A 26,137-nucleotide genomic window follows, 5' to 3' on the forward strand; every position below is an offset into this window, starting at 1 on the left:
GTAATCTATATAGCATGTCCATGGCCTGTCCAAATCTGGAAAAGTGGACTTAGAATATTTTTTAGTTTTAGAGTTGTTTTAGCATACCACCTTTGAAACTTTCTGGACTAAATACATGTTCTGCTTTTAGAAGTAGTATTTATATTTCACTTTCAATTCCCAGTATCATATACTTTGAGTTATAATTATTAGCAGTTTTTTTTGTCTGGATAACATACATGTTGAAGTATAAAAGCAAGTGTAGTAATGCCTTTGATTTCTGGAAATACAGCTACACATTATGGCATTTTTATGGCCCACCTTATATTTTATTAACGTTTACTAATCGCGCAAAGTGTTTACAACGTATCCTATACAACTTCTCCGTATTGCTCTTCGACTAAACTACGGGCCTTATAATATGGGGAATTTATCGCCATACCATGCTATTTTCTAAAACGTGCTGTTCGAGAAAACAGAGGATTAGCATCGCATTTCCATATCAATACTATCATTTTCATCCCATGATGTGGACGAATACTTACGCTATTGAAAAATTGGATACCTGCTGGTATGCATCAATATAAATCAAGCTCGTCACCTATCGCATAGCTCAATTTGCCATTTTTTACAATCCATGTGAACGAATGATCGTTTTCATAACTACTTACTTACTTGAGTACTTTTAAAGTCAGTCAATTCTACTTCTACTTCAAGTAGTTCTAGGTTGCTTATGGAAGAAATACTTCTACTCGTACTTGAGTAGATTTTTTTCGTCGCTACTTCTACTTGAGTAGATTTCTTGACTACTTTGACCACCTCTGCATAGCAGTATCAATTTGAACGAGCTTTCGAGCGGCTATAGCGGAATTACCTCCAGCAAAAAAGCCGATGCATCCACATGGACTCTCCCTGACTGCAAAATCTCCATTCACTGCGTACTGTGTGATACTCATTTCTTGTTATAGTTTCATGCTTGGTTGTTCTAAAACAGAACCGGACCGCTTCCGGTCTTATAGGATAATGTCGCCCGCGATTACAATGCATACATTTGCGAGCGAACGTTCTCGACCAAGAACATTAGACTAAGACAAAGCCTCGTTCCAATCTAACTCACGTTCACGTGCAGTCTTTACGGACGGTTTGCAAGTCCAACATACAGTCAGAAGAGTTCACAACATAACTTGGTGATAAGTTCGATCGGATGTTTAATTGACTTTACCGGCTATTTAAGTACATTACGTTGATAAATCCACTGACTACTGTTTGGTCACTGTGCTTTACGCTGAAAGTTTACATTAAATACGATTTATTCCTGGTATAGATTGATAACTACGCGATTGATATATCGATCCAGGATTTCGGCAAAATAATCAGGTCGACAGCTTGCTAGATTCCCAATTTTATGCTTTCAACACATTTCACATTTACAAACAGTAGAAAAGTGACAAACCAATTATGTCTGATTAATTTCGCAGAAGATTATGATAATTTACTCTTACGCAGTTGTAAGCAACAGATGGACAAAAGGCAGAGATATATTGAATTTCAAGCCTAACCTGAACACAGTCATGTCTTAAATTTAGCTCCTCCAAAGCGTCAGGTCCAGCAAACAACATCCCAATATTATTCAAAACACTGATACCAAGTGAAGATGTCGAACTAGCTGTAGTATTTAGAGCGAAAGTATCAAAACTTCTCTACAATCATCTGTACACAGTAGGGGTCTCTGTACATACTAAATATTAGAATATGCAACCTACATTGCTGCTATCCCCAAGTCAAGAAAGAAACCGTATTTTGGCTTTGGGGATAGTGAGGGTTAACATGTCTGCGAAAAGCCGTGCTTCTTGTCCTTTTCATAGCTGTGGCCCAATTTCCATTTTGCAAATATGCCATGACCCACCACACGGCCTCAATCTCCTTTCAAGCGGCTGCAATACGGCAAGTTTAGGCCTAGCAGTTCATATCAAATCATAGTTCGTTCTCACGAGTACGAGAATGGCAAATGTATGTATCGCAAGCTTGGCTTGTTTCAATCTACACAGTTCTTCTGTAGCCTTTACAGCAAAACCGGAAGTTAGAATGGAACATTTCCCAGCTTATATTAAGAGCAAGAAACATTTCACAGATTAAATTAGAGTCAGATTACCGGCATTTCTCTCTAATTAGTCGAATAAGGCAATTAAAACTCTCCAGTTGTCCAAGTCTGTCTGGACCGTATAAGCCTTTTTGGGTCAATTGTTTGATTCGGCGGTCCGACTTGGATTATTGGGGGCCTGCAGTGCGCTTCACCCGGTCACTAGATGTCGGCAAAGTGAACGAGGCGCTTTCCGTAATGAGTTCTCCCTCGACAAATTTGAAATTTTGTCGCTGTCTGATTCCGTCGTCGTGACAACTTGCGACCCAGGTAGGGGGTCTGGGGTTTGAATTTAACGAACTCTTCGTTTGATTGAGCCGCCACATTCTTACTCGCTTTGAAACGTCGCACAGGACTGAGCCGGTTCACGTCCTCCTCGTTCTGCAAAAATAGTTGGGGGTCAGTCAATACTAGCATTGGAATCACGGGATCAACCCTATTGAAATCACGAGATACCGAGAAAGCATCTATCAGAGCTGTAGTAGCATTTGCTTCGCTCTTAAAGCAGCGTTACAATATCAGCTTACTGTCTTGAACACGCTACATTGCCGTGACAATAATACCAACTATGGCACAACTATGAACTACACCAGTGGTCTCAAATATTTTTTTAAACGGTACAACATTTTAAAGGTCACGTAAAACTTGTACACCTCAGGTAACAAAATACATCGAATCTGTCGTAATCCTAATCGGAAGGCTGCAATCCTTCGGAAACGCTAATGCTAAAAACCAATCAGCGTTCGAGATTACCACATCACGATCTAACACTGGTTTTCAAGGGCAGTCTACGAAACATTTTCAGGAAACCGGAAGCCGATCAAATAATCTAATTTGTGATATTGCAAGCTACGGTAGATCATGTGAAGCAATTTTGCTTCAAATTGCTATAACTTCATGGTTTACATCAGCCGAATGACCGTTTAATACAAGATATCAAACTGCATCAGGTGATTTTAATTGCTTGCAAACCATTTAGTCAATGGGTAGAGCTATTGTTACAAACATTTTGCTGTTGAGAGCTGACATTGAGGTTTGTGTAAAAACAGCAAATTTGGAATAGAAAGGTCAAATTTGTGATCATAATCAGAAACCGCTTAAACGACGATATTCTCGGTGGTCTCACGATTTTGAGTCGGTATTACAATAAAAGTATGTGACTTGTGACTTGCAAGTGCATATTTCTGCATCGCTAATCTCAGGGTTGGGGAGTAAAAATCCCAATCGTGGGGTTTAAATTTTAATCCCGAAATCCCAACCCTCGTGAGGGATGACCCCAAAAAACTCACCATCTTCCGTGGGACCCGCATCTATTCTGGTATCCTATCTTAAAAGATAGATTGCACGGATGATAGGAATCAGAACTTCTACTTTTCAGAGTTCTTTAAGTGGGTTCCGTCTACATCTACAGTACCTCAAGTGACCGGTTTTATCTTCTTTCACTTCTACCTCTACAGATTTTTAGGAAAACCTAGTTGCTTGTTACACTTTGGATTTCGCAGGAGATTTTTGATGCTCGCAATTTCTAACTTTCGATTTCAAACTTTCCACTAGGCCCGCAATACTTAATATTTTTACTATTTCGAAATTTCTACTTCTACTTATACTTGCAACACTGCTTACCCTTTCAGTCGAGTACCAACGACGAACACTTTGACCACATCTGCTCCTGAAACAGCGATGTAGAATCGCCGCCAATCCCAACCTTCACCCACCTTTTTAAATCGGGATCAATCGACTTTTCCTGTCGACCAAGGGTGGGACCTGGGGCTCATTCTGTCAGATCACTCCCAGTGATGGGTGGTCCTTTGACCAATTAGGTGCCATTCCAGAAATCCATCTTGAACGAGGGCCCCGCTGGAATGAAAGGGGGTAGTTTTTTTGGGCAACACGAAGCAAAATGCGACTCTGACTCGATTACAATCATAATTGTAAATACAAGGTGTCTTTAAAATTAGATTATAAGTAAAACGATAGCTACATATTATTTATAAATGAGATTAGAATCAGAATTACATCTATACACAGGGTTGCCATCAACATGGACCCAAAAATAAGGACAGTCGAAAAATAAGATTAGCATTATAAGCGTTTGTACATACTTTGTATTTATACGAGCCGTGGCATATCACAGTCCATACTTTTCGCAAGAAACAACCTGCTCTGGCAACTCCTTGTTATTAGAAAGTGCTTCATGGATCTCACGACAGCTCAGGTCTGGGTTTACCTTAACTCAGGGTCGAAACAGGTCTTGGGACCCCCTTACGGTGATAAACCAAACTTCTTCACCTCCTTCTGATTAGAGGCGTCAACCAAGATGGAAATAGGCTGTACATCAAGTTTACACAAAATCATTTTTTGAGCGTATGGAGGAAGAACTCCAGTAACAATGCTTATAGTCTAGGTACTGGCCGAATCAAACCTCTTTTCGATGTTGGAATCGGGGAATATTGCTTTGAACAATTGAGATGTACAATCATTGTGGAGGGATGATTGCTGGTGTTTGACAGTAGGAAATGCCCTGGTACCCTCAGAAGCAGCTGCCTTGTAGTCTTTGGTCGTTGGCGCTGATCGACTTGTGAAAAAATTATTCATCGACTGGCTCGAATTAATCATTATGACATACTTCTTGTGTTTTGGGGTATCAATGTGAGTTGAAATAGCGGTCTTTCCTATGGCCTCCAGGTCAATGTAACAATCGCAGATATTGCAATGTGCGAAACACTCGCCCTTCAAACTTCCTTTGATGCCTTTGAATTCTTTCTCATAATCGTCACAAAAAAAACGTTTTTACGCCTGCTCATTTTAACTAATCAGATTCAACCTTATTAGTTGCTAAAACTATATGTGCAATATAATTTAGAATAATTTATCAATGGTTTATAGCTTTAATATTTTTTTATCCCAAGTGTCGACTGCTCTCTGCGCCCTTTTCCAATACGCAACAAATGCTGCCTTCCCCACAGCTTATACTGCTGTAGACTAGACAGCAGAAACCTGGTTCTGCTGCTTACTGCTAAAATGACGTCCGCTACCATAGCTGGATACAGCCGAAACGGCTATACCACTCACTGCCCTAGCTATCTCACCACTTAGAAGTAAAATCCTGTGGTGTGCACGTCACGGGAGTTCCTTTCATTTATGATGTCATAAAATTTCGACGCAAAAGCATAATTGTAGAATATTATGCAACACAGACACCAAAGGAGAACGATCGAAGTTCTGTGGTTGTTGAAAATAAGACAAAATAAGGACGCAAGTCGAAAAGAAGGACATTTCTTAGAAATAAGGACGATTGAGTTTTCTAAGACGCCTCCCTTGAAAATAAGGACAAATCTTAGAAATAAGGACGGTATACAACTAACAGACTTTACCTCAGTCCGAATTTACTGGAAAACAGTGCCCAATATTTTTTGCATGATTTCTTTGTCAAATCAGAATGAGTAAATGCTGGATGTAGGCGTAGGTAGGGTGTAAATATCTGGTGTGCCAATGCGAAGGATAGGAACATCTTACAAGAAATGACATTATGGTATAGAAATACATTTGATTTGAATTGATTCATTTCACACTGATGCTGTGAACATTGTGGACAGAATGTTTGCGATATCTTATACCGTTGCCAATTCTGGACATGTTATACAAAATTACACAGAAAATCACCTGTAGTCATCAATATCCCTCGAAATCTTGATAAAGAGATCTTGTCTTTTGGCAGGAGATAAAGCCTGAAACAAAATCTCATTATTATCCATCAGACAGGATAAGACTAGCACTGCTACTTGAATGTGACTTGAACAAAAACAGTGAAGCTATTGAACAGTCTTCCACCAATCACCTTCAACTGCATAGAGCCATAAAATGTGAAAAATGCTCTCTTCTTTGGTAGAAAATCTGTTGCTGTGCGCAGGGACTGTTTCACTTTGATTTGCTCATTCATCTTTATGGCATCACAGCAGACATGGGGTAATCGCGATTAGTAATCGTAATCGATTACGACGATTACAGCATTTTCAAGTAATCGTAATCGCAATCGATTACATTCGAAAAAATTCCGAAGTAATCGTAATCGTAATCGACTACTTCACATATCTAATCGATTTCTTTGTGAAACAACGATTACTATTGTATTTGCACAAGGGCAATGACATAAACAAAACATTCGTGAACAAGAAAGAGATATTATACCAGGCTAGTGATAGCAGAAACGTATGATTTTTTAACGCCACTGCCTATTATTACGTCAGAAGTATTAGTTTGCTCGTCTATGCGTAGGCTAAGTATCTACACATATAGTAAATAGATATTCGATTTGTACTTTGTAGTGTAATTGTATCGAATGTGATCGATAACGATAGTGATTGTAAGAACACCCGACATGCTGTATATCTGGCTATCAATACCCTCGAAACGTCACCACCTCGCAGCAGGATAATAATCACCACTCTTCCTGTAGTTTCAAATAGTAACGGATGTATTGATGTTTGGTTATGCGTAGTCAAACGCAGTTTGACCGTTGCTGCTTGGCGATCAGTTGGCATACAGGTACGTACATCGGACAAATATTTGACATTTGTACTCGTCAAATGAAACATAACATTACGATTTCCACAACGAAGGGTGGGTGTCTGATCTCCAAGACTTCTCCAAGTCGTTACTACACCTTCCTATCTTTTCAGTGAGTCGCAGTCTTGTGGTGTTTTGAAATGATGATATTTTAATAATAAACTAAACTGAAGTATTAAAAATCAACAGCTGCTGATATATATCATAACCGAGCCGTTCTTTGCCGTTTCTCGTAACAGCATCAAGCAATATCTGTACCAAGTGAAAGCAGAATTTTACATCACTTTATCTTATTCTCGTATGACTCTAATTCAAACGGGCGTCAATCGTTATTTCGCAATTCTTTACTCAACATTTGGACCTGCCGCCATATAGCAAACCTCTTATACAGCATGTTAGCGTGGGTTGTGGCTAGCATCAGAACCTAAACAGTAATTCGTCCCCCACTCCAAACGTTTATCTTATGCGCCGATAGGGTTGTCAATTTTCAATTTGATGACTGAATTTCGTCAATAATATTGGTTATTGCGTGATGCCACAATTTATTTTTAGTCTTCTCTCAGCGCCGATGGTCAGAATGACCTGTAGAGCTGGGGGCACGTAATTCATAATAATAACATCTGGTGTGTTGTTATAAGTACTTTATTCTGATGTTAATTTGTGACCACCCGTCTGTTATATATTCAAAAGATATTGTAGTTGCCCAAACGTAGCAGACTAAAGGAAAAACTTTCGTGAGACGTACACACAAATTTTCATGTCTTCATTCCTCCGTGGGTGCCCCGGATGGCATTTGTATTGTGGGGATCAGATTGGAAGGACATGATTATTGGTCACGCTCACCCACCGCTGCTATTGACAATGGATAGGCTACATACCCAATGTTTCGGTGGGGGTCTTGCTTTGGTAGCACACTTCGTGTGGAGTCGCATGTTGGCCGAAACTGCATATATCTTCTGGTGTCTCGTGGCGCGGTAATGATTGGGCCGAAATGCCTATACCTATAATTTATACATGCTTTTTTCTCGAGCGGGGGGGTATGCATTTCAAAAAGCTATCTAGAGACATTTTAGAGACATTCTAGCCTCATTCCAGAGTCACTCTAAGATAATTTTAAAGTTCATTTAATCTCTCGAAAATACTCTGTTGATTTGCAAACTACTTTTGAGTGTCTTTCGAGCTCGCTCCCAACCCATTGGTGAGTTTGGGAGCAGCAGTTACGAGCCTGGCAAGAATGCAAATCGTTGGGTGCGATAAATCGTCCGCTACAAAATAGGAATGGGTGAATTGTGACGTAACAAACAAATGACTATCATTTATGAAGAAAGTTGTAATCTCATTAAGCCTTTTCATCGCAGCCTTATATTGTCTTCAATATATCTTCCGAGATTAGTTTTAAGAAGCAAAATAAATGTAATCGTGAGTAATCGTGATTACTTTTCCAATGTAATCGTGATCGTAATCGACTACTTCCTGATTTTGCTGTAATCGTAATCGTAATCGTGTGATTCCGAAGCAATCGTAATCGCAATCGATTACATTCATGAAGTAATCACCCCATGTCTGCATCACAGAGCCGTCGTTGTGCGTGTTAAAACCATTGATACACATTCCCCAGTGCTCAATGTCCGACGTCGATGTATTTTTCCGTAACACAAAAGAGGTCAACCACGATAGCCTCTAACGAATACAGATCAGTGCATGAAGGCAAGCTTTTGAACGGGCTCTCAAGGAGAATGTGCGGTAAGCGCGAGGATAACCCCTAGTTCAGGGACTCGTCAATTAGCAAGTAGCCATCGGACAGATTTGTATCATTTTCACAAGTGAAATAATTGGCAATTACTAGTGATAAAGAATATCATTTCCAAACTTCTGCCGATTTGCATCGGTATTAATCATCGTACGTTACTTGAAAATATTATTCATGCTATCAGTTGTAATTTACTAACAAAGCCTGCTACGCTAATTTGTAAAACTACTTACTTCGGTTCTTTTATGACCTTGTTCCTTGAATTTTATTTCAAGTAGTTTTGATAGCTCTCGTGAATCGCTGCTTCTACTTCAAATTGAGTGGAAATTCAAGGGATTAGTTCTTCTTCAACTGACGAGTTAGCGCAATGATAGAGCGTAGGCAGAGGTCGTCAACATAGTCAGCGTTACTACTCTACTAAAAGTTGAAGTAATATTGTAGATTAGGCTACTACTAAAATACAAGTAGAAGCAGCAAATTCCAACATGCGTTAAAACTACTTCCAAGTGGACGAAAAAATTGTAGATATGGTATTCGGTCGATCGGTTGCATACATTCAATTTAGCCATTGATCAGACGCGGCCAATCAATGACCAATTACTAGGGCAAGTTTTTGCAACTTTTGCAACTCACAATTCATGCAGCATGATGTTTCAAGCTGTTTGATTTTTCGCAAATTATGCTTTATATTGCATTGAACAAAATTTAAAAGAGTGATCTAAAACTGAGGTCCGTTTTGACTTTATGGAAGACCGGGCAAAACTGCCGAAAAAGTCGTTTCACTTGTCCAGGCCATTGATTTTGTAAAGGTTGAGCAAATTTGCAGGCCTAGGGGATTTGAGATGTGGTATTCGACTTGTTTTGCGGGGCATACTTATAGCAGTTTATCGGAGGTGGCTACTTTATAAATTGGATGGAGCAACTTCACGACCAACGGGAAATGATAATGACAAGAGAAATATATATTTAAAAATATATTTAGTTATCGCGATCCATGTGCTATTTTGTCCATTTTTCTATTGTTTCATTCATGAATAGGATGCAAATATAAATTCATACCGGTAGTGTAAAAAGTGAGCAGTTTCACCTAACAAACTTGGATAGAAGCTGAAGTAACCAAAACCAAAACCGCTAAAGTAAGTCGTAAAAGTAGGTATAGGCCTAAGTAGATAAACTTTGTCGTCGATCACTTCTGGATATGAGCTGGTAATTGTGATGCGAATAGAATATCGTTGTCTATCCTAATTGTGGCTTGAAAATACGCAGGCAGATAAAACTCACTTTGAATGACAATAGGTGTACTTGCTTGAAAGTTGCACCTTGCTTGACTCTGATCGAAAGCAAATCCTTGCCTGTGATGATAAAGAAAGGATACATAGGGTTAGAAACGATTAAAATTCGAGCTTTATAGTCACCCGATGTGTTCAGACTTGTTGTTACAGATAGAAACAAGATCGCTACTAGTGGTGGAGTAGAGTATATTGTGAGTAACATCATCATTTCAAAATACCCCACCATAGCATTGGTGGCGAATAATCGAATCCAAAATCTATTGATTCTGCAAAAAGATGAATTCAGAATTACTCACTTTTATCTCCCGGATTGAATTGTCACACCTTGATGCAGTGCTGGGATCAAGTCACTACCTTAAAGTCAGGAGTCGTTGCACATTTTGACTCGAGTCAAGTCAAGTCAAGTCACTCGATTTTTGGACGTGACACGAGACAAGTGACGCGTCCAGTAACAATTCAAGTCAAGTTGCATTTTGCTAGCTGTCTGAAAGACAGATTGAGTGGCCATTGATTTTGAACCAATGAACGAATATAGAGTTAAATATACACGCAAGAAGGCGCAGTATCGCTCCATTTGCGTAGAAATGCTAAACTATGTAAGTAATTGCATAGCCTCAGTTTATAGTTACCAGCCAAAATAGGGAATAGAGAAACGAATTGATAAGATGCAATACATTGCCCATTGACAAATAATTGATATGATACAATCTGAGCCTGCGTCAATGGTTGAGGACTATATTAACTATATTCAAATTTAATTTCAATAAAAAAGAGATTTGGTTAAGGTAAGAACAGAGAACAGAAATAGACATTTGGCTATTAAATTACTTTACTATACTAGTTTACGACAGCGTAAGCTTCGTTTGCGGTCAATTTATTTGTGCGAAAACAATGGAGGTTCAGTAAAACACACAATAATTGAACAATTGGTCGCTCTCATACGGGTTACACCAGCGTTTCGCGAACAATCCGATCATTTGCAAGATACAGTGATTTTTATCGACATCGATTGCTTGGTGATGTGAAATTGACTCGTGAATTTGCTCCGAGTCACAGTCACGAGTCAAGTCAAGTCATACGAAAAAGATGACTCGAGTCATCCCAACACTGTCTTGATGCATGTCAGATTCCAACTGATTGATATCGGTTTAGATTGTCATGCAAACTTCTTTTATCATCAAAGCCATTTCACATCAGACTATTGTATGATATTATGTTTGGTATGATGATATTCTGATTGCACCGTAATAAAATGAAGAATGGTTATGAAAAGTTAAATCAATTATCTATACACACCACAGGTTGCTCAAGCCTGACTATCGTGCCGACAGATGTGGTAGATAGAGTTGCGGATAATCGCCAAATATAAGCATAATCAAAATGGTTTAAACATGGTCCTCATAAAATAAATAGGCATAGAAACTTGTAACTGGTAACCTAGGCTCTATTTGGAAGCACATAATGTTGTGAGTAGACCATTTTGAAGAGTGAATAACTTCGGCAAATCTCGTATGCGGTTCAATAAAGAACAGATCATCCACACTCATTAGAAATTTTCATGCGTTGAGTGATGTGGGTTATTTAATAATGGGGAGTTTAGAACTTATATGGCCTACAGCTACAGTAATCACTAACCAGGTGCGTTCCCAACTCCTAATATTGGCCATATAGGCTAACCATTGTGGAATCAATTGTACAAGTCATCAAAACCATCAACCCTAACTATATGGAATGAATTATGAACTAAACAGATAATAGGCCGCAACAACTAAAATTGCTTGCAAATTATGCACTGTGGTACAAATAATGAAGTATATTTACACAAAATGATTGGTTATTGCTATTACATTGATCTAATGATAAGAATCGACCGAAAAGTAATTTCCAATTGACAAAATTTGAAAAACTGAACGGAAGAAATTCTGCTGATTGTGAACCATAAACAGTTACAAGCACACACACTCTCACTACTAATAAGCATTGGTCAGAAACGAAATTTATGAAGTATTCAAATAGCATACATACTTTGGTAGGTGGAAATGGTATGTTGATGTCCGTCCTAATTGTGGCTTGAAAATTCGCAGCCAGATAAAACTCACCTTGAATGAAAATTGGTAAATTGCTGGAAAGTTGCAACTTGCTTGATTCTGATTGAAAGAAAATCCCAGCATGTGATGATTAAGAAACGATACATTGCGTTAGAAACGATTCAAATTTGAACTTTACAGTCACCAAATGTGTTGAGACTTGTTGTTATAGATATAAATAAGATCGTCACTAGTGTTTGAGTAAAGTTCATTGTGAATAATTTCATCATTTCAAAACACCCCACCATAGTATTGATCAGGGCTTTGGAGCCGGAGCCGGAGCCCGGAGCCGGAGCCCCGGAGCCGTGCATTTTCACCGGAGCTGGAGCCGGAGCCGGAGCTCTACATAAAATTCAGCCGGAGCTGGAGCCCGTTATTTGAGGAGTAGCTCCGGCTCCGACCTAATTCATAAGATGCTATAATATATGCAACAACCACATCTGCTGATTTATCATAATTGAACTGAATTTTAATGCTGTGCACAGCAATGGCATGGAGTAAATTGCGTTCTAGTGCAACTATGATGTTGTCGATAATTGACAAGTATGCAGTATGAAGTCACAAGCCTGCACGGCGGCACCTATATGTCTTTGTTGCTACATCGGATGTTAATGACGGCTGATGGACTCTAGATTACTATAGATAATCAACCTATTAGTAGATTAGTAATCTATATAGACCAGGAATGGCCAACCTTTTCAGCTAAAGGGGCACATGCAATTGACGAACGAGTGCGCGGTTCACTAGCCATGCCGAGCGGGTAAAATTTTCTAAGTTTATAAATAAACTAGGTGAGTATTGCGGGTCTATTGTATACCACCCTTTAGGCTCAGTTTGCAAGGACACGACTACTCGTCGTCTTGACACATCGATATCGAAGGTCTCTGATAATATGCGACAATCATTTTGTGACTACATTTCACCGTCGACGATTTTGATGCGACGGCAAACGCGACAAGACTTTCTTCCGTAATTTCGAATACTGTTAGACTCAATCGGGTAAATTAGGCGTTTTTTTTCATTTTCAGTAGGGGGTAGGCTACCAAGCAAGAAGTCGTGTGACAATTAAACACGCGAAGCGTGAAGAAAAATTTCGCTACTATTTTAGTTTATTGTAATGTACGACGATTTACTGAAAATGTGACTGGACCCTGGATCTGCCAATGCGTCGGAACTGATATTTCAGTCATCAACATCCCAAGTGTCGCAGCCAGAATTGTCATTTTTGGTTGGCATTGCAAGTTCACAATCTGAGCAATTCATTTTCGAGAATATAATAGGACATTATCTCGCGGGCCACGCAAAACCCTCTCGTGGGCCACATTTGCGGGCCACCCCTGATATAGACAGGATATTCGGAGCTTCGGAGCTTCGGATATTCAGCCGGAGCCGGAGCTGGAGCCGGAGCAGTGTTTATAATGCGGCTCCGGAGCTGGAGCCGGAGCTAATGTATGATAGAAGAGAGCTCCGGAGCCGGAGCTGGAGCAGTTTAAATTTACGGCTGCTCCAAAGCCCTGGTATTGATTGCAAATAATCAAATCCGAAATCATTGATTTTGCAGAAAAATAAATTCAGAATTACTCACTTTCTTCTCCCGGGTAGAATTATCACACATTGATGCATGTCAGATTTCAACTGATTAGTAGCAGTTTAGATTGTCATGCAAACTTCTTTTACCATAAAAGCCATTTCCCATCCGACGACCAGACCATTAAATGTTATGCTATATATGATGATATTCTGATTGCAATCCACTGTAACAAAATGGGAGTGGTTATGAAAAGTAAAATCAATGAATCTATATACACCGCAGGTTGTTCAAGCCTGGCTATCGTACCAGCAGATGTGGTATATAACAAGTTGCTGATAGTCGCATCATATACGCATGATCGAAATGGTTTGTTTTGGGTATGTGTAAAATTTCGGAATCTTGATCATGGATAGCAAAAAGATAATGACATTTTATTAGGCCTAGGGCTCTCAAATTCGTTAAAAACAATGAACAATGAAAATGACAAGAAAAAGTAAAATTTCGTCCGATTTTATTTCGTACTTAATCATTGGAAGCACATCATCGACGATATCTATATTGAATAAGGAATTAAATATATGATGTGCTGCACCGACTAGATTTGCCGGCAGGATTATGCAATGTTGTACAATTAATGAAGAATATTTCCACAAAATTACTGGTTACTATTACTATTACATTCGTCAAATGATGCGAATATACCGAAAAGTAGTTTCCACATGACAGAATATGAAAAATTGAACATACAAAGTTCTGCTGATTTGAAACAAAAAATGCACAATCTTCAAAGCAATTATTATGGATATAGTTTGATGAATTGAAAATTGCAATAGTGAGCGACTTTATTCATGTCTCAGCTGCAGACTTGTACAATCCACTAATCTTGTCGGTTCAGTGGTTCTCAAACTCTTTAGACCTCGACCCTCGAGTTTTATTTCATCTCGCGACCCAAGCCTCACCCATCAACATGCATGCATTTTCAATGTCAGTAAGCTACGTATCCTGGGCATCTAGGAAATAGAGAAGGCACAGACACCCAGTTGCACGCTATATAGTTCTATGAAACCAGTGTGCCACATGCGATTTCATATCGGGTTGCATCATTTTCCTACGTGGTTCAATTTTGTTTCGCGGGGCTATGATTGCGAGGACGAGATTAATTCGGTGCCGACCGTTTTGAAGACCGTACATATGAATATTGGAAGTTTTCGCCGAATCTTAGGGCTGGTCACAATGATCCGAATACTCGAATCTGAATTGATTTTCAATTTTAATGATTCGAGTCGAGTAGTAAAACACAAATTTTTCGAGTACTGAAATTATAAGCTCTTCGCAACTGAAAGTTAATTTACCAATGAGAATTTTAGTTTTGATACTATTTTCCACTGAGGAAGGCTTGAAACCTTGATTGGCCGTGTCGCAGCATATGTGACATAGTACAAAGCTACGAGAGTTACTGGAAATAGCACATTTCCAAAGTCAGGATCATCACACAACATTGTCAAGAAGTGCAATGAAATCGGTATGGTTGGAGAAATACCAAAGTATCTTCATTTTGATAGATAACAGGCATTATATTCTCTGTGGTGGCATAAAAGGTAAATATTTCAACTTTGACATTATACATTTTGGTGTGACGTCATAATGAGTGATACTCGAATACTCGACTCGAAGCGTAGTACGTGATTCAGAATCACCCGGGTACTAGATTTTGCCAAGCCCTACCAAGCAGTCAACGTTTTATTGCATTTTGGGCAACCTGTAGGCCCCAAATTCATGTCTTCATGTGACCCTATACGAGCCGAAAGGGTTGTGTCGAAATTCCATTGCATACCCCAAGACTAAACGCACCCTAACGGTGTCCGGCTGCATCAAGCGATACTAGAAATATAATTACAAAAAAACTTCATTCGTGTTTGTAAATTATGTGTATTCAAATAAAAAATATCGGGTGTGGCAGTTACAGTCGCGTTTTTCCCTCGTTCTGCCTGGTAAGAGCATTTATGGCGCAAGCTAGACCTTTCCAGGGAAAGCAATGCCAGGCATATCTTGTTATGACACCAAACCAATTGTTGTAATACAAAGGTCGGCACATTTTCCTGATCAAGCAATAGCGGTAACCACCTTTCTGTGTGTTTCACTTACCGGCTATAGTAACCAACATAGTGACTTTGTCTACAAACATACCAGGTGCGAGACATTGCACGATGCGCAAAGAATTATTTTGTGGCAAAAAATTTAGCAAAATTGCCCTGAGGCGGTCCCGACTCGAATCAAATTTTTGGGTCACGACCTATACTTTAAGAGAACTTGACTTACGTGATGGTCAAGAGTACTTCTAGTTACAGATTTTGAAGAGTGAGTAGTTCTAGTATCCTCGTTTAATGTGAATAGTGTTGTGTAATGTTCTGGCAGTCCTTGCCAGCTCGGAGTCAACACTACTAACTACGCAGTCAAGGGTCGGAACTGTCCTATTTTGAGCTCCAAACCCAGTTGTTTTGAAACGCAGATTCTATCTCCTATAATTTTTGGCTCATTTCTAATTCAGTAATTCGTATTATCGCTATGATGCAGTTGCTTCAGAATTGAATCGACTTCGTTGTGTTGTGGTTCGCTAGCCGCTGATTTTTAAAGCATGTTAACTGTAGTTCTAGTTTGAGCTGAATTCAAAAAATCCTATAAGTCCGCTCAGGTGAGTGCAATCTACCTCTTCAAAAATGTGGATGCGTAAATTAGACCACATTGATGTACATTAGGTTTCACTCTAGTCCATTTGTCTTGTGATATATCATACTTTTCAATTGTACCACCGGTTCCTCCATCTGATACTGCAAAAATCCACTTGCCAATGTGATACGCAGAAACACCACCACGACAAGCATTCGTAGAAGATAATGAAGTCCACTGAGCTGAAGTAACATCGTAGCATTCTACGTTGTTAACTGCTTTTCTTTGCAGCATTCCACTCCTGCCACCGATCACAAATATCTTTTGATCAACTGCTACAACACCAGTGACACAAACATGATTTCTCATCGGATCTAGATCAACCCACTCTGATGAGGATGGAGTGAATCTGCAGAATGATGAAACTGGAACACCATCTTGTCCTATACCACCGATACAATAGATGGAATCATTCAATGATACAAGACTTGCTGAACGAATCGCTGTAGGCTTGTCTTCTAGTCGAATCCATCGATTCACAAGAGAAGAAAATATTTCAACATGACGTGTTGCTTTGTTATAACTTCCTCCAACAACAAAAATCGATCCCGACAAAGAAACTGAGAGAGGACGGTGTCCATGGTTAAAAATCATACTTTTTATCTGTTCCCATTTTGAATTTTTGCTCTGAAAATTGAGTCGATGAACTGATTGATTATGACATAAAACGTAGATATATGAGTCTAGAGAAATCACCGAGAAATATGGGGATTTACTAAACTCCTCATCATGAAACTTGTCTACTTTCTCAGTTACTGGATTGAAGGATCTGATACAATATGCCGCCGTCCCGAAAAGAATTATCAATTCGTCATCGCCAATTTCTTCATTCCTTTTGTGCGATGCTTTTGAAGCTTCCAAAAGATGTCCATTGATCAACTTGTACAATCCGAAGTCGTTACTGATGATTTGGTTTGATTTCAAAAGACGTTCTAAAAATGCCGGAGGGACTTTATCAAACTTGATTGCTTGAATACTTTCGTGCAAATGTTCCTGATTTTTCATATTTTTCTCAACCCAATTGAACAATAACGTTAGTTTTTCTTCTTCGCATAACTTTGATTTTTCCAATATCACAGATTTGAGGATGTTAGTTTTTTTAATATTTCCAAATTCAGGTTGGTTTGAAATTTCCATGATATTTTCATGGAAAAATGCTCTACATCGTGCAGAGACGGCGTCCAGTCCATACATATCAGCGACATTTCTTATGGAAAAGTAATTCTCTACATCAACTGATTCCTCCAAAACGTCAGACACTGCCTGCTTCACGTCTTCCAACTGCATCATGACTGCGACATGCAGAAGATCATTCATCTTTTCATCAGGAATCTCAAATTTGCCAGAATATATGAAATCGATGCAGTTTTTCACACACTCAGAATCGACCTCTTTCAAAACAACTTTTCCTTCACGACTCTCTTTGGTATCGTGCTTTAACATCGCTTTGAAATAATCACAACCAGCCGACAATACATTTCTGTGAGTGTAATGAACGTCATCTCCAACTTGAATTATGAAATCACAATGATCATTTTCTTGCTTCATTCGATGTAATTCTTCCATCATCTTCACTGAATGTTTCTCTACATTTTTACACACAATCTGCACCATGATTGTCAATCAACTACAATATATAATGATTCTACGATTATTATGATGTAGTAGCGCTGTTATTAAAGTAAAGATGATTAGGTAGCTAAGTAATGCCTGAACAAAGGATCATAATACTTATCAATGTCACAATTATGAATTGATGTGAAATCAACTACACAGAAGTCGCAGTTGTAAGCAAACAGATAGGACAAAGGCGAGAGGAGAGACATTGAATTTCAAGCTTAATCTGAACACAGTCATGTCTTAAATTTAGTGTTGATACATTTATAAAAACCTGCTATGCTAAAGCCGCAGGTTCCACAAACAACAACCCAAAATTATTCAAAACACTGATGCTAAGTGAAGATGTCAAACTATCTGTAGTAACCAAAGCGAAAGAATCAAAACTTCTGTACAATATCATCTATACATAGTAAGTATTAGAATTTGCAACCTAAATTGCATATTTTCCCCGAAGTAAAAGAAGCCGTATTGTGGCTTTGGGAATAGTCAGGATTAACACATCTGCGAGATGCAGTGGTTCTTGACCTTTTCATGGATGCGGCCCAATTTTCTTTTCGCAAATATGCCATGATCCACAACTCAGCCTCAATCTCTATCTAAGCGGCGGTAATATGGCAGGTTTAGAGAGGTGACCTATGTAATGGGTGTCACATCACAATTCCCTTGTCATTGACCTAAGTTATTGTTTCAACTGAATAGCAGGTTGTAAATTCAGAAAGGGGCGTCAATGTCATTAACGAGCGGCACAGTGAAATTTTACGATTCGTCAAGGGGTATCCGGCCCTCGACTTAAACAACTAGAACTTTTCAGATTTTTCAAATTAGGGTAAAGTCTGAATAATAGCTACACTGTTTTTTTTCAAATGAAGGGTAAAATAAGAATTATAGCTAAACAGTATTTTCCAAACTACTTTAAAATTACAAATATAGTTACTTTTTTTTTCAAATTATATTCGAATTGCCGAGTCCACGATAACTTGGACATTGAATCAAGTTCAGAGCAAATCATAGTTGTGAGCGCGATAAAGGCAAACCTTAGCTCGTTTCGAGCTACACAGTTCTTCTGGAGCATTTACAGGAAAACCGGAAGTTAGATTAGAATAAAATTAAAGCATAAAAACATAATTCAAATTAAATTAGTATTAAAGCAAGGACACATTTCACGAATTCGACTACTTGCATTTCAACCTTATTAGTCATATTGTACAACTAAAATTATGTAGTTGTCCAAGTAGGTCTGGACTCTGGACAGTCTCCGATTTTTTAGGTGAACTGTTTGATTTGGAGTCCGACTCAGGGTTGTAACCAAGTCACAAGGCTTCGAGTCACAAGTCAATCTCACATTTATAGTTTTGACTCGAGTCAAGTCGAGTCATTTCAATTCACCACCGAGTCAAGTCCGAGTCCAAGTCCGCGAGCAAAGTGCCGAGTCCGAGTCATGGAATTATGACTTGAGTCCGAGTCCAAGTCATTGTGTTGACTGCTCAGTTTCCAGTTGAAGTCTTGGTAAACCCACTTTTTATAACTCTGTTTGGTGATATCGAATGGTTCGCATTTATAATATACCAATTTTCCTCACTTTTAGCAGTTTAGGGTCGCATTTTCAAGTACCAGTACCAGCATACAAATCCCAATAGTGTGTTGGCTTCGGAATTACAATGAAATGTAGGTCTTGGCCGTCTGAGTCGAGTCATTTCCGTATTTTGAATAAATGGCTCGAGTCAAGTCGAGTCATCAGAAAATCGTGACTCGAGTCGAGTCATTACAACCCTGGTCCGACTTGGATTGTTACTTGGTGCCTGCAAAGCGCTTCGCCTGGTCACTAGATGCCGCCAAATTGAAGGAGGCGCTTTTCGTAACGAATTCACGACAAATGTGAAATTTTGTCGGTGTATGCTTCTGTGAGAACCTGCGATCCAGTGATGGGGCTGGAGTTGGGGCAGTGATGGGGCTGTAATTCTTCGTTTGGCTGCTTCAAGCCACCATATTCTTACTCCGCATGAAACCTTGCCGGGTATGCGCTGCTTCACGGCCCCCTCGATCTGAAAAAAAATATTAACGAGTCAGTCGATACTAGCATTGGAATCACAGGATATTGAGGTATTTTTTAAATCTCGGGATTTCAAGAAAACATCTTCCAGCAATTAGTTCGCTATTAAAGCAGCGTTACAATATCATCTGAGATTCTTGAACACTCTACATTGCTGTGAAAATAATACCAACTATGGCATAATAATCAACTAAAATCTTCTTCAATCTTTTTGGAATGGTACATCATTTTAAAGAATGCTCAAAACTTGTCCACCTCAGTTCACATAATATATCGAATCCGTAGTTATCCTAATCGGAAGAGGGATGTAGCATCTAACCATGCAGAAATCCATTGGAAATGCTAATGCAACCAACCAATCAGCTTTCAACATAACCGGATCCTGATTGAACATATTGCTTTTCAGCCAGGGTCTACGAGACATTATTAGGAAACCGTGAACTGATTGATAAATATAATTTGTTACATTGGAAGCTAGGGTCGACCAACGCAAACACAGATCTTCGCACCGTCCAGACAGATTCCAGGTTTCAAGAGTGTATTTATGACTGATTATCAAAACAGCTCACGTAATTCAGTAGTTTTCAAAGACAGCAAATTGTTTTTCTTCTTGAAGTAGTCTACTTCTGGGTTGGAAAATAGGGCTACCATACGTCCTCCTTTTTTCAGGTTTTTGAAAATGTCCTCCGAGGACGCCTAAATGTCCTTTTTTTGGTAATTCGTCGTCTTTTACAGCTATTACAGCCAAGATAATGGATAGATTCAAGTTAACACGAGCATAAAAGTACGCTAAATAGAAAATTCATGGTTTGATCGAAAGTGAAGACCTTTTTTACAAGTCAACACCACTAATTTTAAATGAAAAGTGTGTAAAACGGGTGTCGAACCAAAGTGATGACCTTTTTTTTAGTCAAGCAACCATCAAATCAAGACATAAATTACCATTTTTCCGGATGTTACTCCTGCATTGTAAGTCTGAAAATTTTGATAAAGTGACACCATTTGAGATTTCCAAAACATGGTAATGGTAACCCTATTGGAAAAGCTTTGCATTGCTACTTTTACTTAGAGTAGCTTTTTCGACCACTTCTGATAACGCATACGGGCTCATGCAATCACAGATTGTTGTTCTTATTCTTAGAAACTTTTCCGAGGCAGCCAAGAAACTTTACGTCCATCCAAATTTACTGGTCTCAGTGTGCAATATTTATTGCGTGATTTCTTTGTCAGCTAGGAATTTCTTTGTCAGCTAGGAATGAGAAAATATTGGGTGTAGACATAGGTAGAGAGTGTAAATATTGGTGTGCTCATGTCACCAGCAGAATTGGACAACTAGATAATTCCAACTAGATAATTCCAGTTGTCTAATTCCCACTAAATTAGAGCGAAATGCCAGTAATCTAATTCTAATCTAATTTGTGAAATGTTTCCATGCTCTAATTCTAATTCTAATCTAATTTGTGAAATGTCCGTCTGCTCTAATTCTAGTTTTAATCCAATTAATGTTTTCCTGAAAATGCCTCTTTGTCCGAGGCATATTGCACTATTGCAGTGAGTTAACAAGAATATCCCTCTTGCGCAGGGAAATCCAGTGCCAAGCCGCCATCGCCTTACTTACACCGTGCAGTCTAAGATGATATTATGACGAATAATAGCCTGCTAGTGTAGCTTGTAGTCTGGGAACAACATTCTAGTTATTAAAACTTTATGTTAGTACATCGTCATTCTGACTAACATGGGCTATGCCCACGGTTACCATAAAAGAAGTAAATAAAAGAAGTAATATTTTATTAAAGTATAGTAAAAATCGAGCCAAGCTTGGTGTACAGAAGTTAACCATTCTCATGGTTATGGGAATGCACTGTTGTTGTTGTTTATTAAACAAAAATATGTGGCGCTTATCGCCTCACGGCCTTTTTCACCACTCACTGTGATTTGATGTGAACTGAATTTGGCTGTATTCCTTTCCCATATACATTTTCATTCAATTTCCAAGTTTTTGCAAACTAAGTAGCTCTAATTATAATCTAATTTGAAAAAAGCTTAGTAGCTCTAATTCTAATCTAATTTGAAAAAAGCTTAGTAGCTCTAATTCTAATTCTAATCTAATTTGAAAAAAGCTTAGTAGCTCTAATTCTAATTCTAATCTAATTTGAAAAAAGCTTAGTAGCTCAAATTCTAATTATAATCTAATTTGAAAAAAGCTTAGTAGCTCTAATTCTAATTATAATCTAATTTGAAAAAAGCTTAGTAGCTCTCATTCTAATTCTAATCTAATTTGAAAAAAGCTGTGTAGCTCTAATTCTAATCTAATTTGAAAAAAGCTGTGTAGCTCTAATTCTAATTATAATCTAATTTGAAAAAAGCTTAGTAGCTCTAATTCTAATTCTAATCTAATCCGAAAAAAGCTGTGTAGCTCTAATTCTAATCTAATTTGAAAAAAGCTGTGTAGCTCTAATTCTAATTCTAACCTAATTTGAAAAAAGCTGGTGTAGCTCTAATTCTAATTCTAATCTAATTTGAAAAAAGCTGTGTAGCTCTAATTCTAATTCTAATCTAATTTGAAAAAAGCTGTGTAGCTCTAATTCTAATCTAATTTGAAAAAAGCTGTGTATCTCTAATTCTAATCTAATTTGAAAAAAGCCGTGTAGCTCTAATTCTAATTCTAATCTAATTTGAAAAAAGCTGTGTAGCTCTAATTCTAATTCTAATCTAATTTGGAAAAACTGAGTAGCTCTAATTCTAATTATAATCTAGTTTGAAAAAAACTGTGGAGCTATATTCTAATTCTAATCTAATTCAGAAAAGCTGAAAATTTTCTATTTGTCGAAGTCTGGTCACCAGAGATAGCTTAGTGCTATGAATATCCATGGGATTTCATTCTGAAATTTACAACATGAATGTTTGCTATGTATATTTTTTACACTGTTGCCAATTCTGGATATGCCACAATATTTCAACCCACCTGAAGTCATATCCATTACAGGAAGTCTTGACATAAATATCTTGTCTTTTGGCAGGTGACAAGCCTGAAAGAAAATCTCACAATTACACAGCAAGAAAAATAGACTTGAACTAGACTTGGACAACTGGAAAATTTTCAGCATTTCCAAATTAGATTACAGTTACAGCTACAAAGTTTTTCCAAATTAGAGTAGAATTATAGCTACACAGTTATTTCCAAATTTGATTAACATTATTATTGTAGCTACAGCTTTGTCCCAATTAGATTAGAATTACTGAATTCGCGCAAACTTGGATATTGAATCAACTTCCATTAATACCAAATCATGGTTCATTCTAATGAGCATGACTGGAGTATAGCATGCTGCATGGGAATAGCAAATGTCTGCAGAGCAAACTTGGTTCGTTTCGGTCTATACAGTTCTCCTGTAGCATTTACAGGAAAACCGGAAAGTAGATTAGAAATGAAATTAGAGCATAGAAACATTTTACAAATTAGATTAGAATTAGATTACCGGTGCCAGCATTTAGGAAGATTTGTTTGGTTATTAGACTCTGCCCTGTTCCCAATGTCACATCAATGATGCAATTAACCATCCCATAAAAGAGGTAAATCTTGATGATCACTAACGAATACAGAGGCGTGCTTGGAGGGATGGTTTTAGATGGGATTTCAAGAACATGAAGCACAGGGAAGGGAAGCTATTATCCATACTTCAATTGTTCTATTAGCAGCCATTCACGTTAAATCAGTTCCTACAAACCGGGATAATAGTTTCAGCGTTGGGGCAAATTGAAAACTGATATCATTATGTTAACTTCACTAATCAACTCCTAAATTCTTCCATAGGTGCGAATAGAATGTTGATGTCTGTCCTAATTGTGACTTGAAAATACGCAGCCAGATAAAACTCACCTTGCATGACAATTTGTAAATTGCTTGCCTGTGATGATAAAGAAAGGATGCGTCAGGTTGGAACCGATTAAAATTTGAACTTGACAGTCACCAATGTGTTCAGACTTGTTGCTACAGATGGAAATAAGGTAGGGTTACCATATTTTGAAATCGGAAAGGAGGACACTTCTACCAAATCATTTCAAGTTAGTTGAAGAAAACTGAAAGCAGCCGACTTTGCAATATTCACTGGAAATTATGTTGAGTTCACTACAAAAAAAAAGTTCATCTTTTTTACTCGACTCCCGGTTTACCCACTTTTTATTTGAATTTTGTGGTATTCACTAAAAGAGGTAACCACTATCATTTAAATCCCGAATGACCCCCTCGAACGCCAATTTCACGTCATTTATGCAGATTTCCGTTGAATCTGTCCATTAACCTAGCTGTAAAAGCTGTAAAGGATGACCGATTGCCCAAAGGGAGGGCATTTATCCGTCCTCGAAGGACATTTCTAAAAACCTGAAAAAGGAGGAAAAATCCTTCCTAAACGAGAACGTATGGTAACCTCAAAATAAGGTCGTTAATCGTGGTTGAGTTGAGTTTATTGAGAATAATTGTATCATTTCAAAAACACCCCACCGCGCCTTAGCATTGATGGCAAATAATCGAATCCAACATCATTGATGAATTCAGAATGACTCACTTTCATCTCCCGAATAGAATTGTCAGACATTGATGCATGTCAGATTCCAACTGATTGAGATTGTCATGCAAATTTCTTTATCACCAAAGCCACTTCCAATCGGCCAACCAGACTATGAAATGATACGTTATAAATTATGATCTTCTGGTTGCAATCCACTGTAAAAAATTGAAAAGAGTGGTTATGAAAAGTAACATCAATGAATGTATTGTATATACACCACAGCCTGCTTAAACCAGGCTATCGTACAAGAAAATGTGGTAGATAACGAGTTGCCGATAGGTGGTTTGTTAAGTAACATGCGAAAAAATTCGGATTTCTTGATCATGGATCGCAAAAAAATAATGACACACAATAAAGACAACAAGATAAACGAAAATTACATCCGATTTAATTTCGTACTTGGATATAAAGTTGTAACTTGGCTCAAAAAGTGGCTCAACAGCATTGAATCATTGAATGCAGTGGGTTATTTCATACTGAATATTGGAAGGGTAAAACTTATACGACTTACTGTAAACAATGAGTTCTTAACTCCTGATAAGGGCCATATAACCCTAGTGGGATCAATTGTGCAAGTCGTCAAAATGAACAACCATATCTATATTGGGCAAGGTAGTAAACATATGATGGGCTGCATCAACTAGAATTGCCGGCATGATTATGCACTTTTGTACAAGTCTTGAAGAATATTTCCACAAAATTACTGACTACTATTGCTATCATATTCATCAAATGATACGAATCTACCGAAAAGTAGGTTATATGAAAAATTGAACATACGGATACAAAGTTCTGCCGATTGGAAACAAAAAAATGCACGATCTTGAAGGCAATTGCCGTATGATGCATATAGCTTTATGAGTTGATATTTTTATTCATGTCTCAGCTGCAGATTTGTACAAACTACTAATCTAGTTAGTTCATGATCAAATAGTAGTTCCAGTTGCAAATTTCAAAGCAAGCAGTTTAGCGTGAACAGTGATACTGGTGTTCTGTTGTGTGACGTTCTTGCAGCTATTGCAAGCTTGGAGTCAACACTACTAATAATAATGGTGTGGCCAGTAAATGGGTTTAGAGGGTAGAAAACTGTCCATTTCGAACTCCAAATGTTTAAACACAGATTCTGTCTCCAACTCAGACCAATTTGCATTAGAAGTACCCTACTGCACTTGCTTAAGAACTGAAAATCGAGTAATTGCACAAGTTTGCTCAGTTGAGTGCGATCTATATCTTCACAAATACTGATTAGTAAATTGGAAAACATTGATCTACTTTTGGTTTCACTATAGTCCATTTGTCTTGTGATATATCGTACTTTTCAATTGCATCAGAAGTTTCTCCATCTGTTACTGCAAAAATCCACTTGTCAATGTGATACACAGAAATTCGACAATGATAATCATTCATAGAAGATAGTGAATGCCACTGAGCTGAAGTAACATCGTAACAGTCTACGTTGTCGACATACTTTATTCCTCTCCAGCCACCGATCACGAAAATCTTTTGATCAACTGCAACAACACCACTCACACAAATCTCATTGGGTCGAGATCAACCCACTCTGATGAGGATGGAGTGAATCTGCAGAATGAAGAAACTAGGACACCACCTGGTCCTTCACCTCCGATACAATAGATTGAATTATTCAATGATACGAGACCCACATCACATATCGCTGTAGGTTTGTCTTCTAGTTCAATCCATTTATTCAGGAGGGAAGTAAATATTTCCACAACATGGTCACAAATCATATTTTTCATCTTTTCCCATTTTGAATTTTTGCTCTGAAAATTGAGTCGATGAACTGATTTATTCCTACATAAAACG

The 26,137-nt window shown here is 38.2% G+C and overlaps 2 protein-coding genes and 1 long non-coding RNA gene across 12 annotated transcripts in view; 1 reads left to right on the plus strand and 2 right to left on the minus strand.

Moving 5' to 3' along the window:
- LOC145433211 (uncharacterized) overlaps positions 1 to 10,828 on the minus strand; it is a 109,023-nt gene extending 98,195 nt beyond the window's left edge. Inside the window, exons 1-5 of one of the 3 annotated variants that reach the window (XR_013913068.1) lie at positions 10,024 to 10,828; positions 9,717 to 9,787; positions 5,783 to 5,847; positions 3,743 to 3,976; positions 1,253 to 2,500 (exon numbers count right to left, since the gene is read on the minus strand). Coding sequence is in view for 1 of the 3 variants with exons in the window: in XM_080310194.1 (XP_080166320.1) it covers positions 3,904 to 3,976; positions 5,783 to 5,847; positions 9,717 to 9,953 (375 nt within the window). In the remaining 2 variants the exon portion in view is untranslated. The other 2 variants (XM_080310194.1, XR_013913069.1) reach the window with 2 other exon arrangements.
- The window catches only part of LOC145432990 (uncharacterized), a 299,451-nt gene that overhangs the window by 153,421 nt on the left and 119,893 nt on the right, over positions 1 to 26,137 (minus strand). The gene's annotated exons all lie outside the window — the stretch shown is intronic.
- Positions 1 to 26,137, plus strand: part of LOC145433515 (uncharacterized) — a 112,488-nt gene that overhangs the window by 41,321 nt on the left and 45,030 nt on the right. The window lies entirely within an intron of this gene.

The sequence above is a fragment of the Botryllus schlosseri genome, chromosome 1 (genome assembly GCF_051294905.1).
Source record: "Botryllus schlosseri isolate E-star chromosome 1, Bs_hap1, whole genome shotgun sequence".
NCBI lineage: Eukaryota > Metazoa > Chordata > Ascidiacea > Stolidobranchia > Styelidae > Botryllus > Botryllus schlosseri.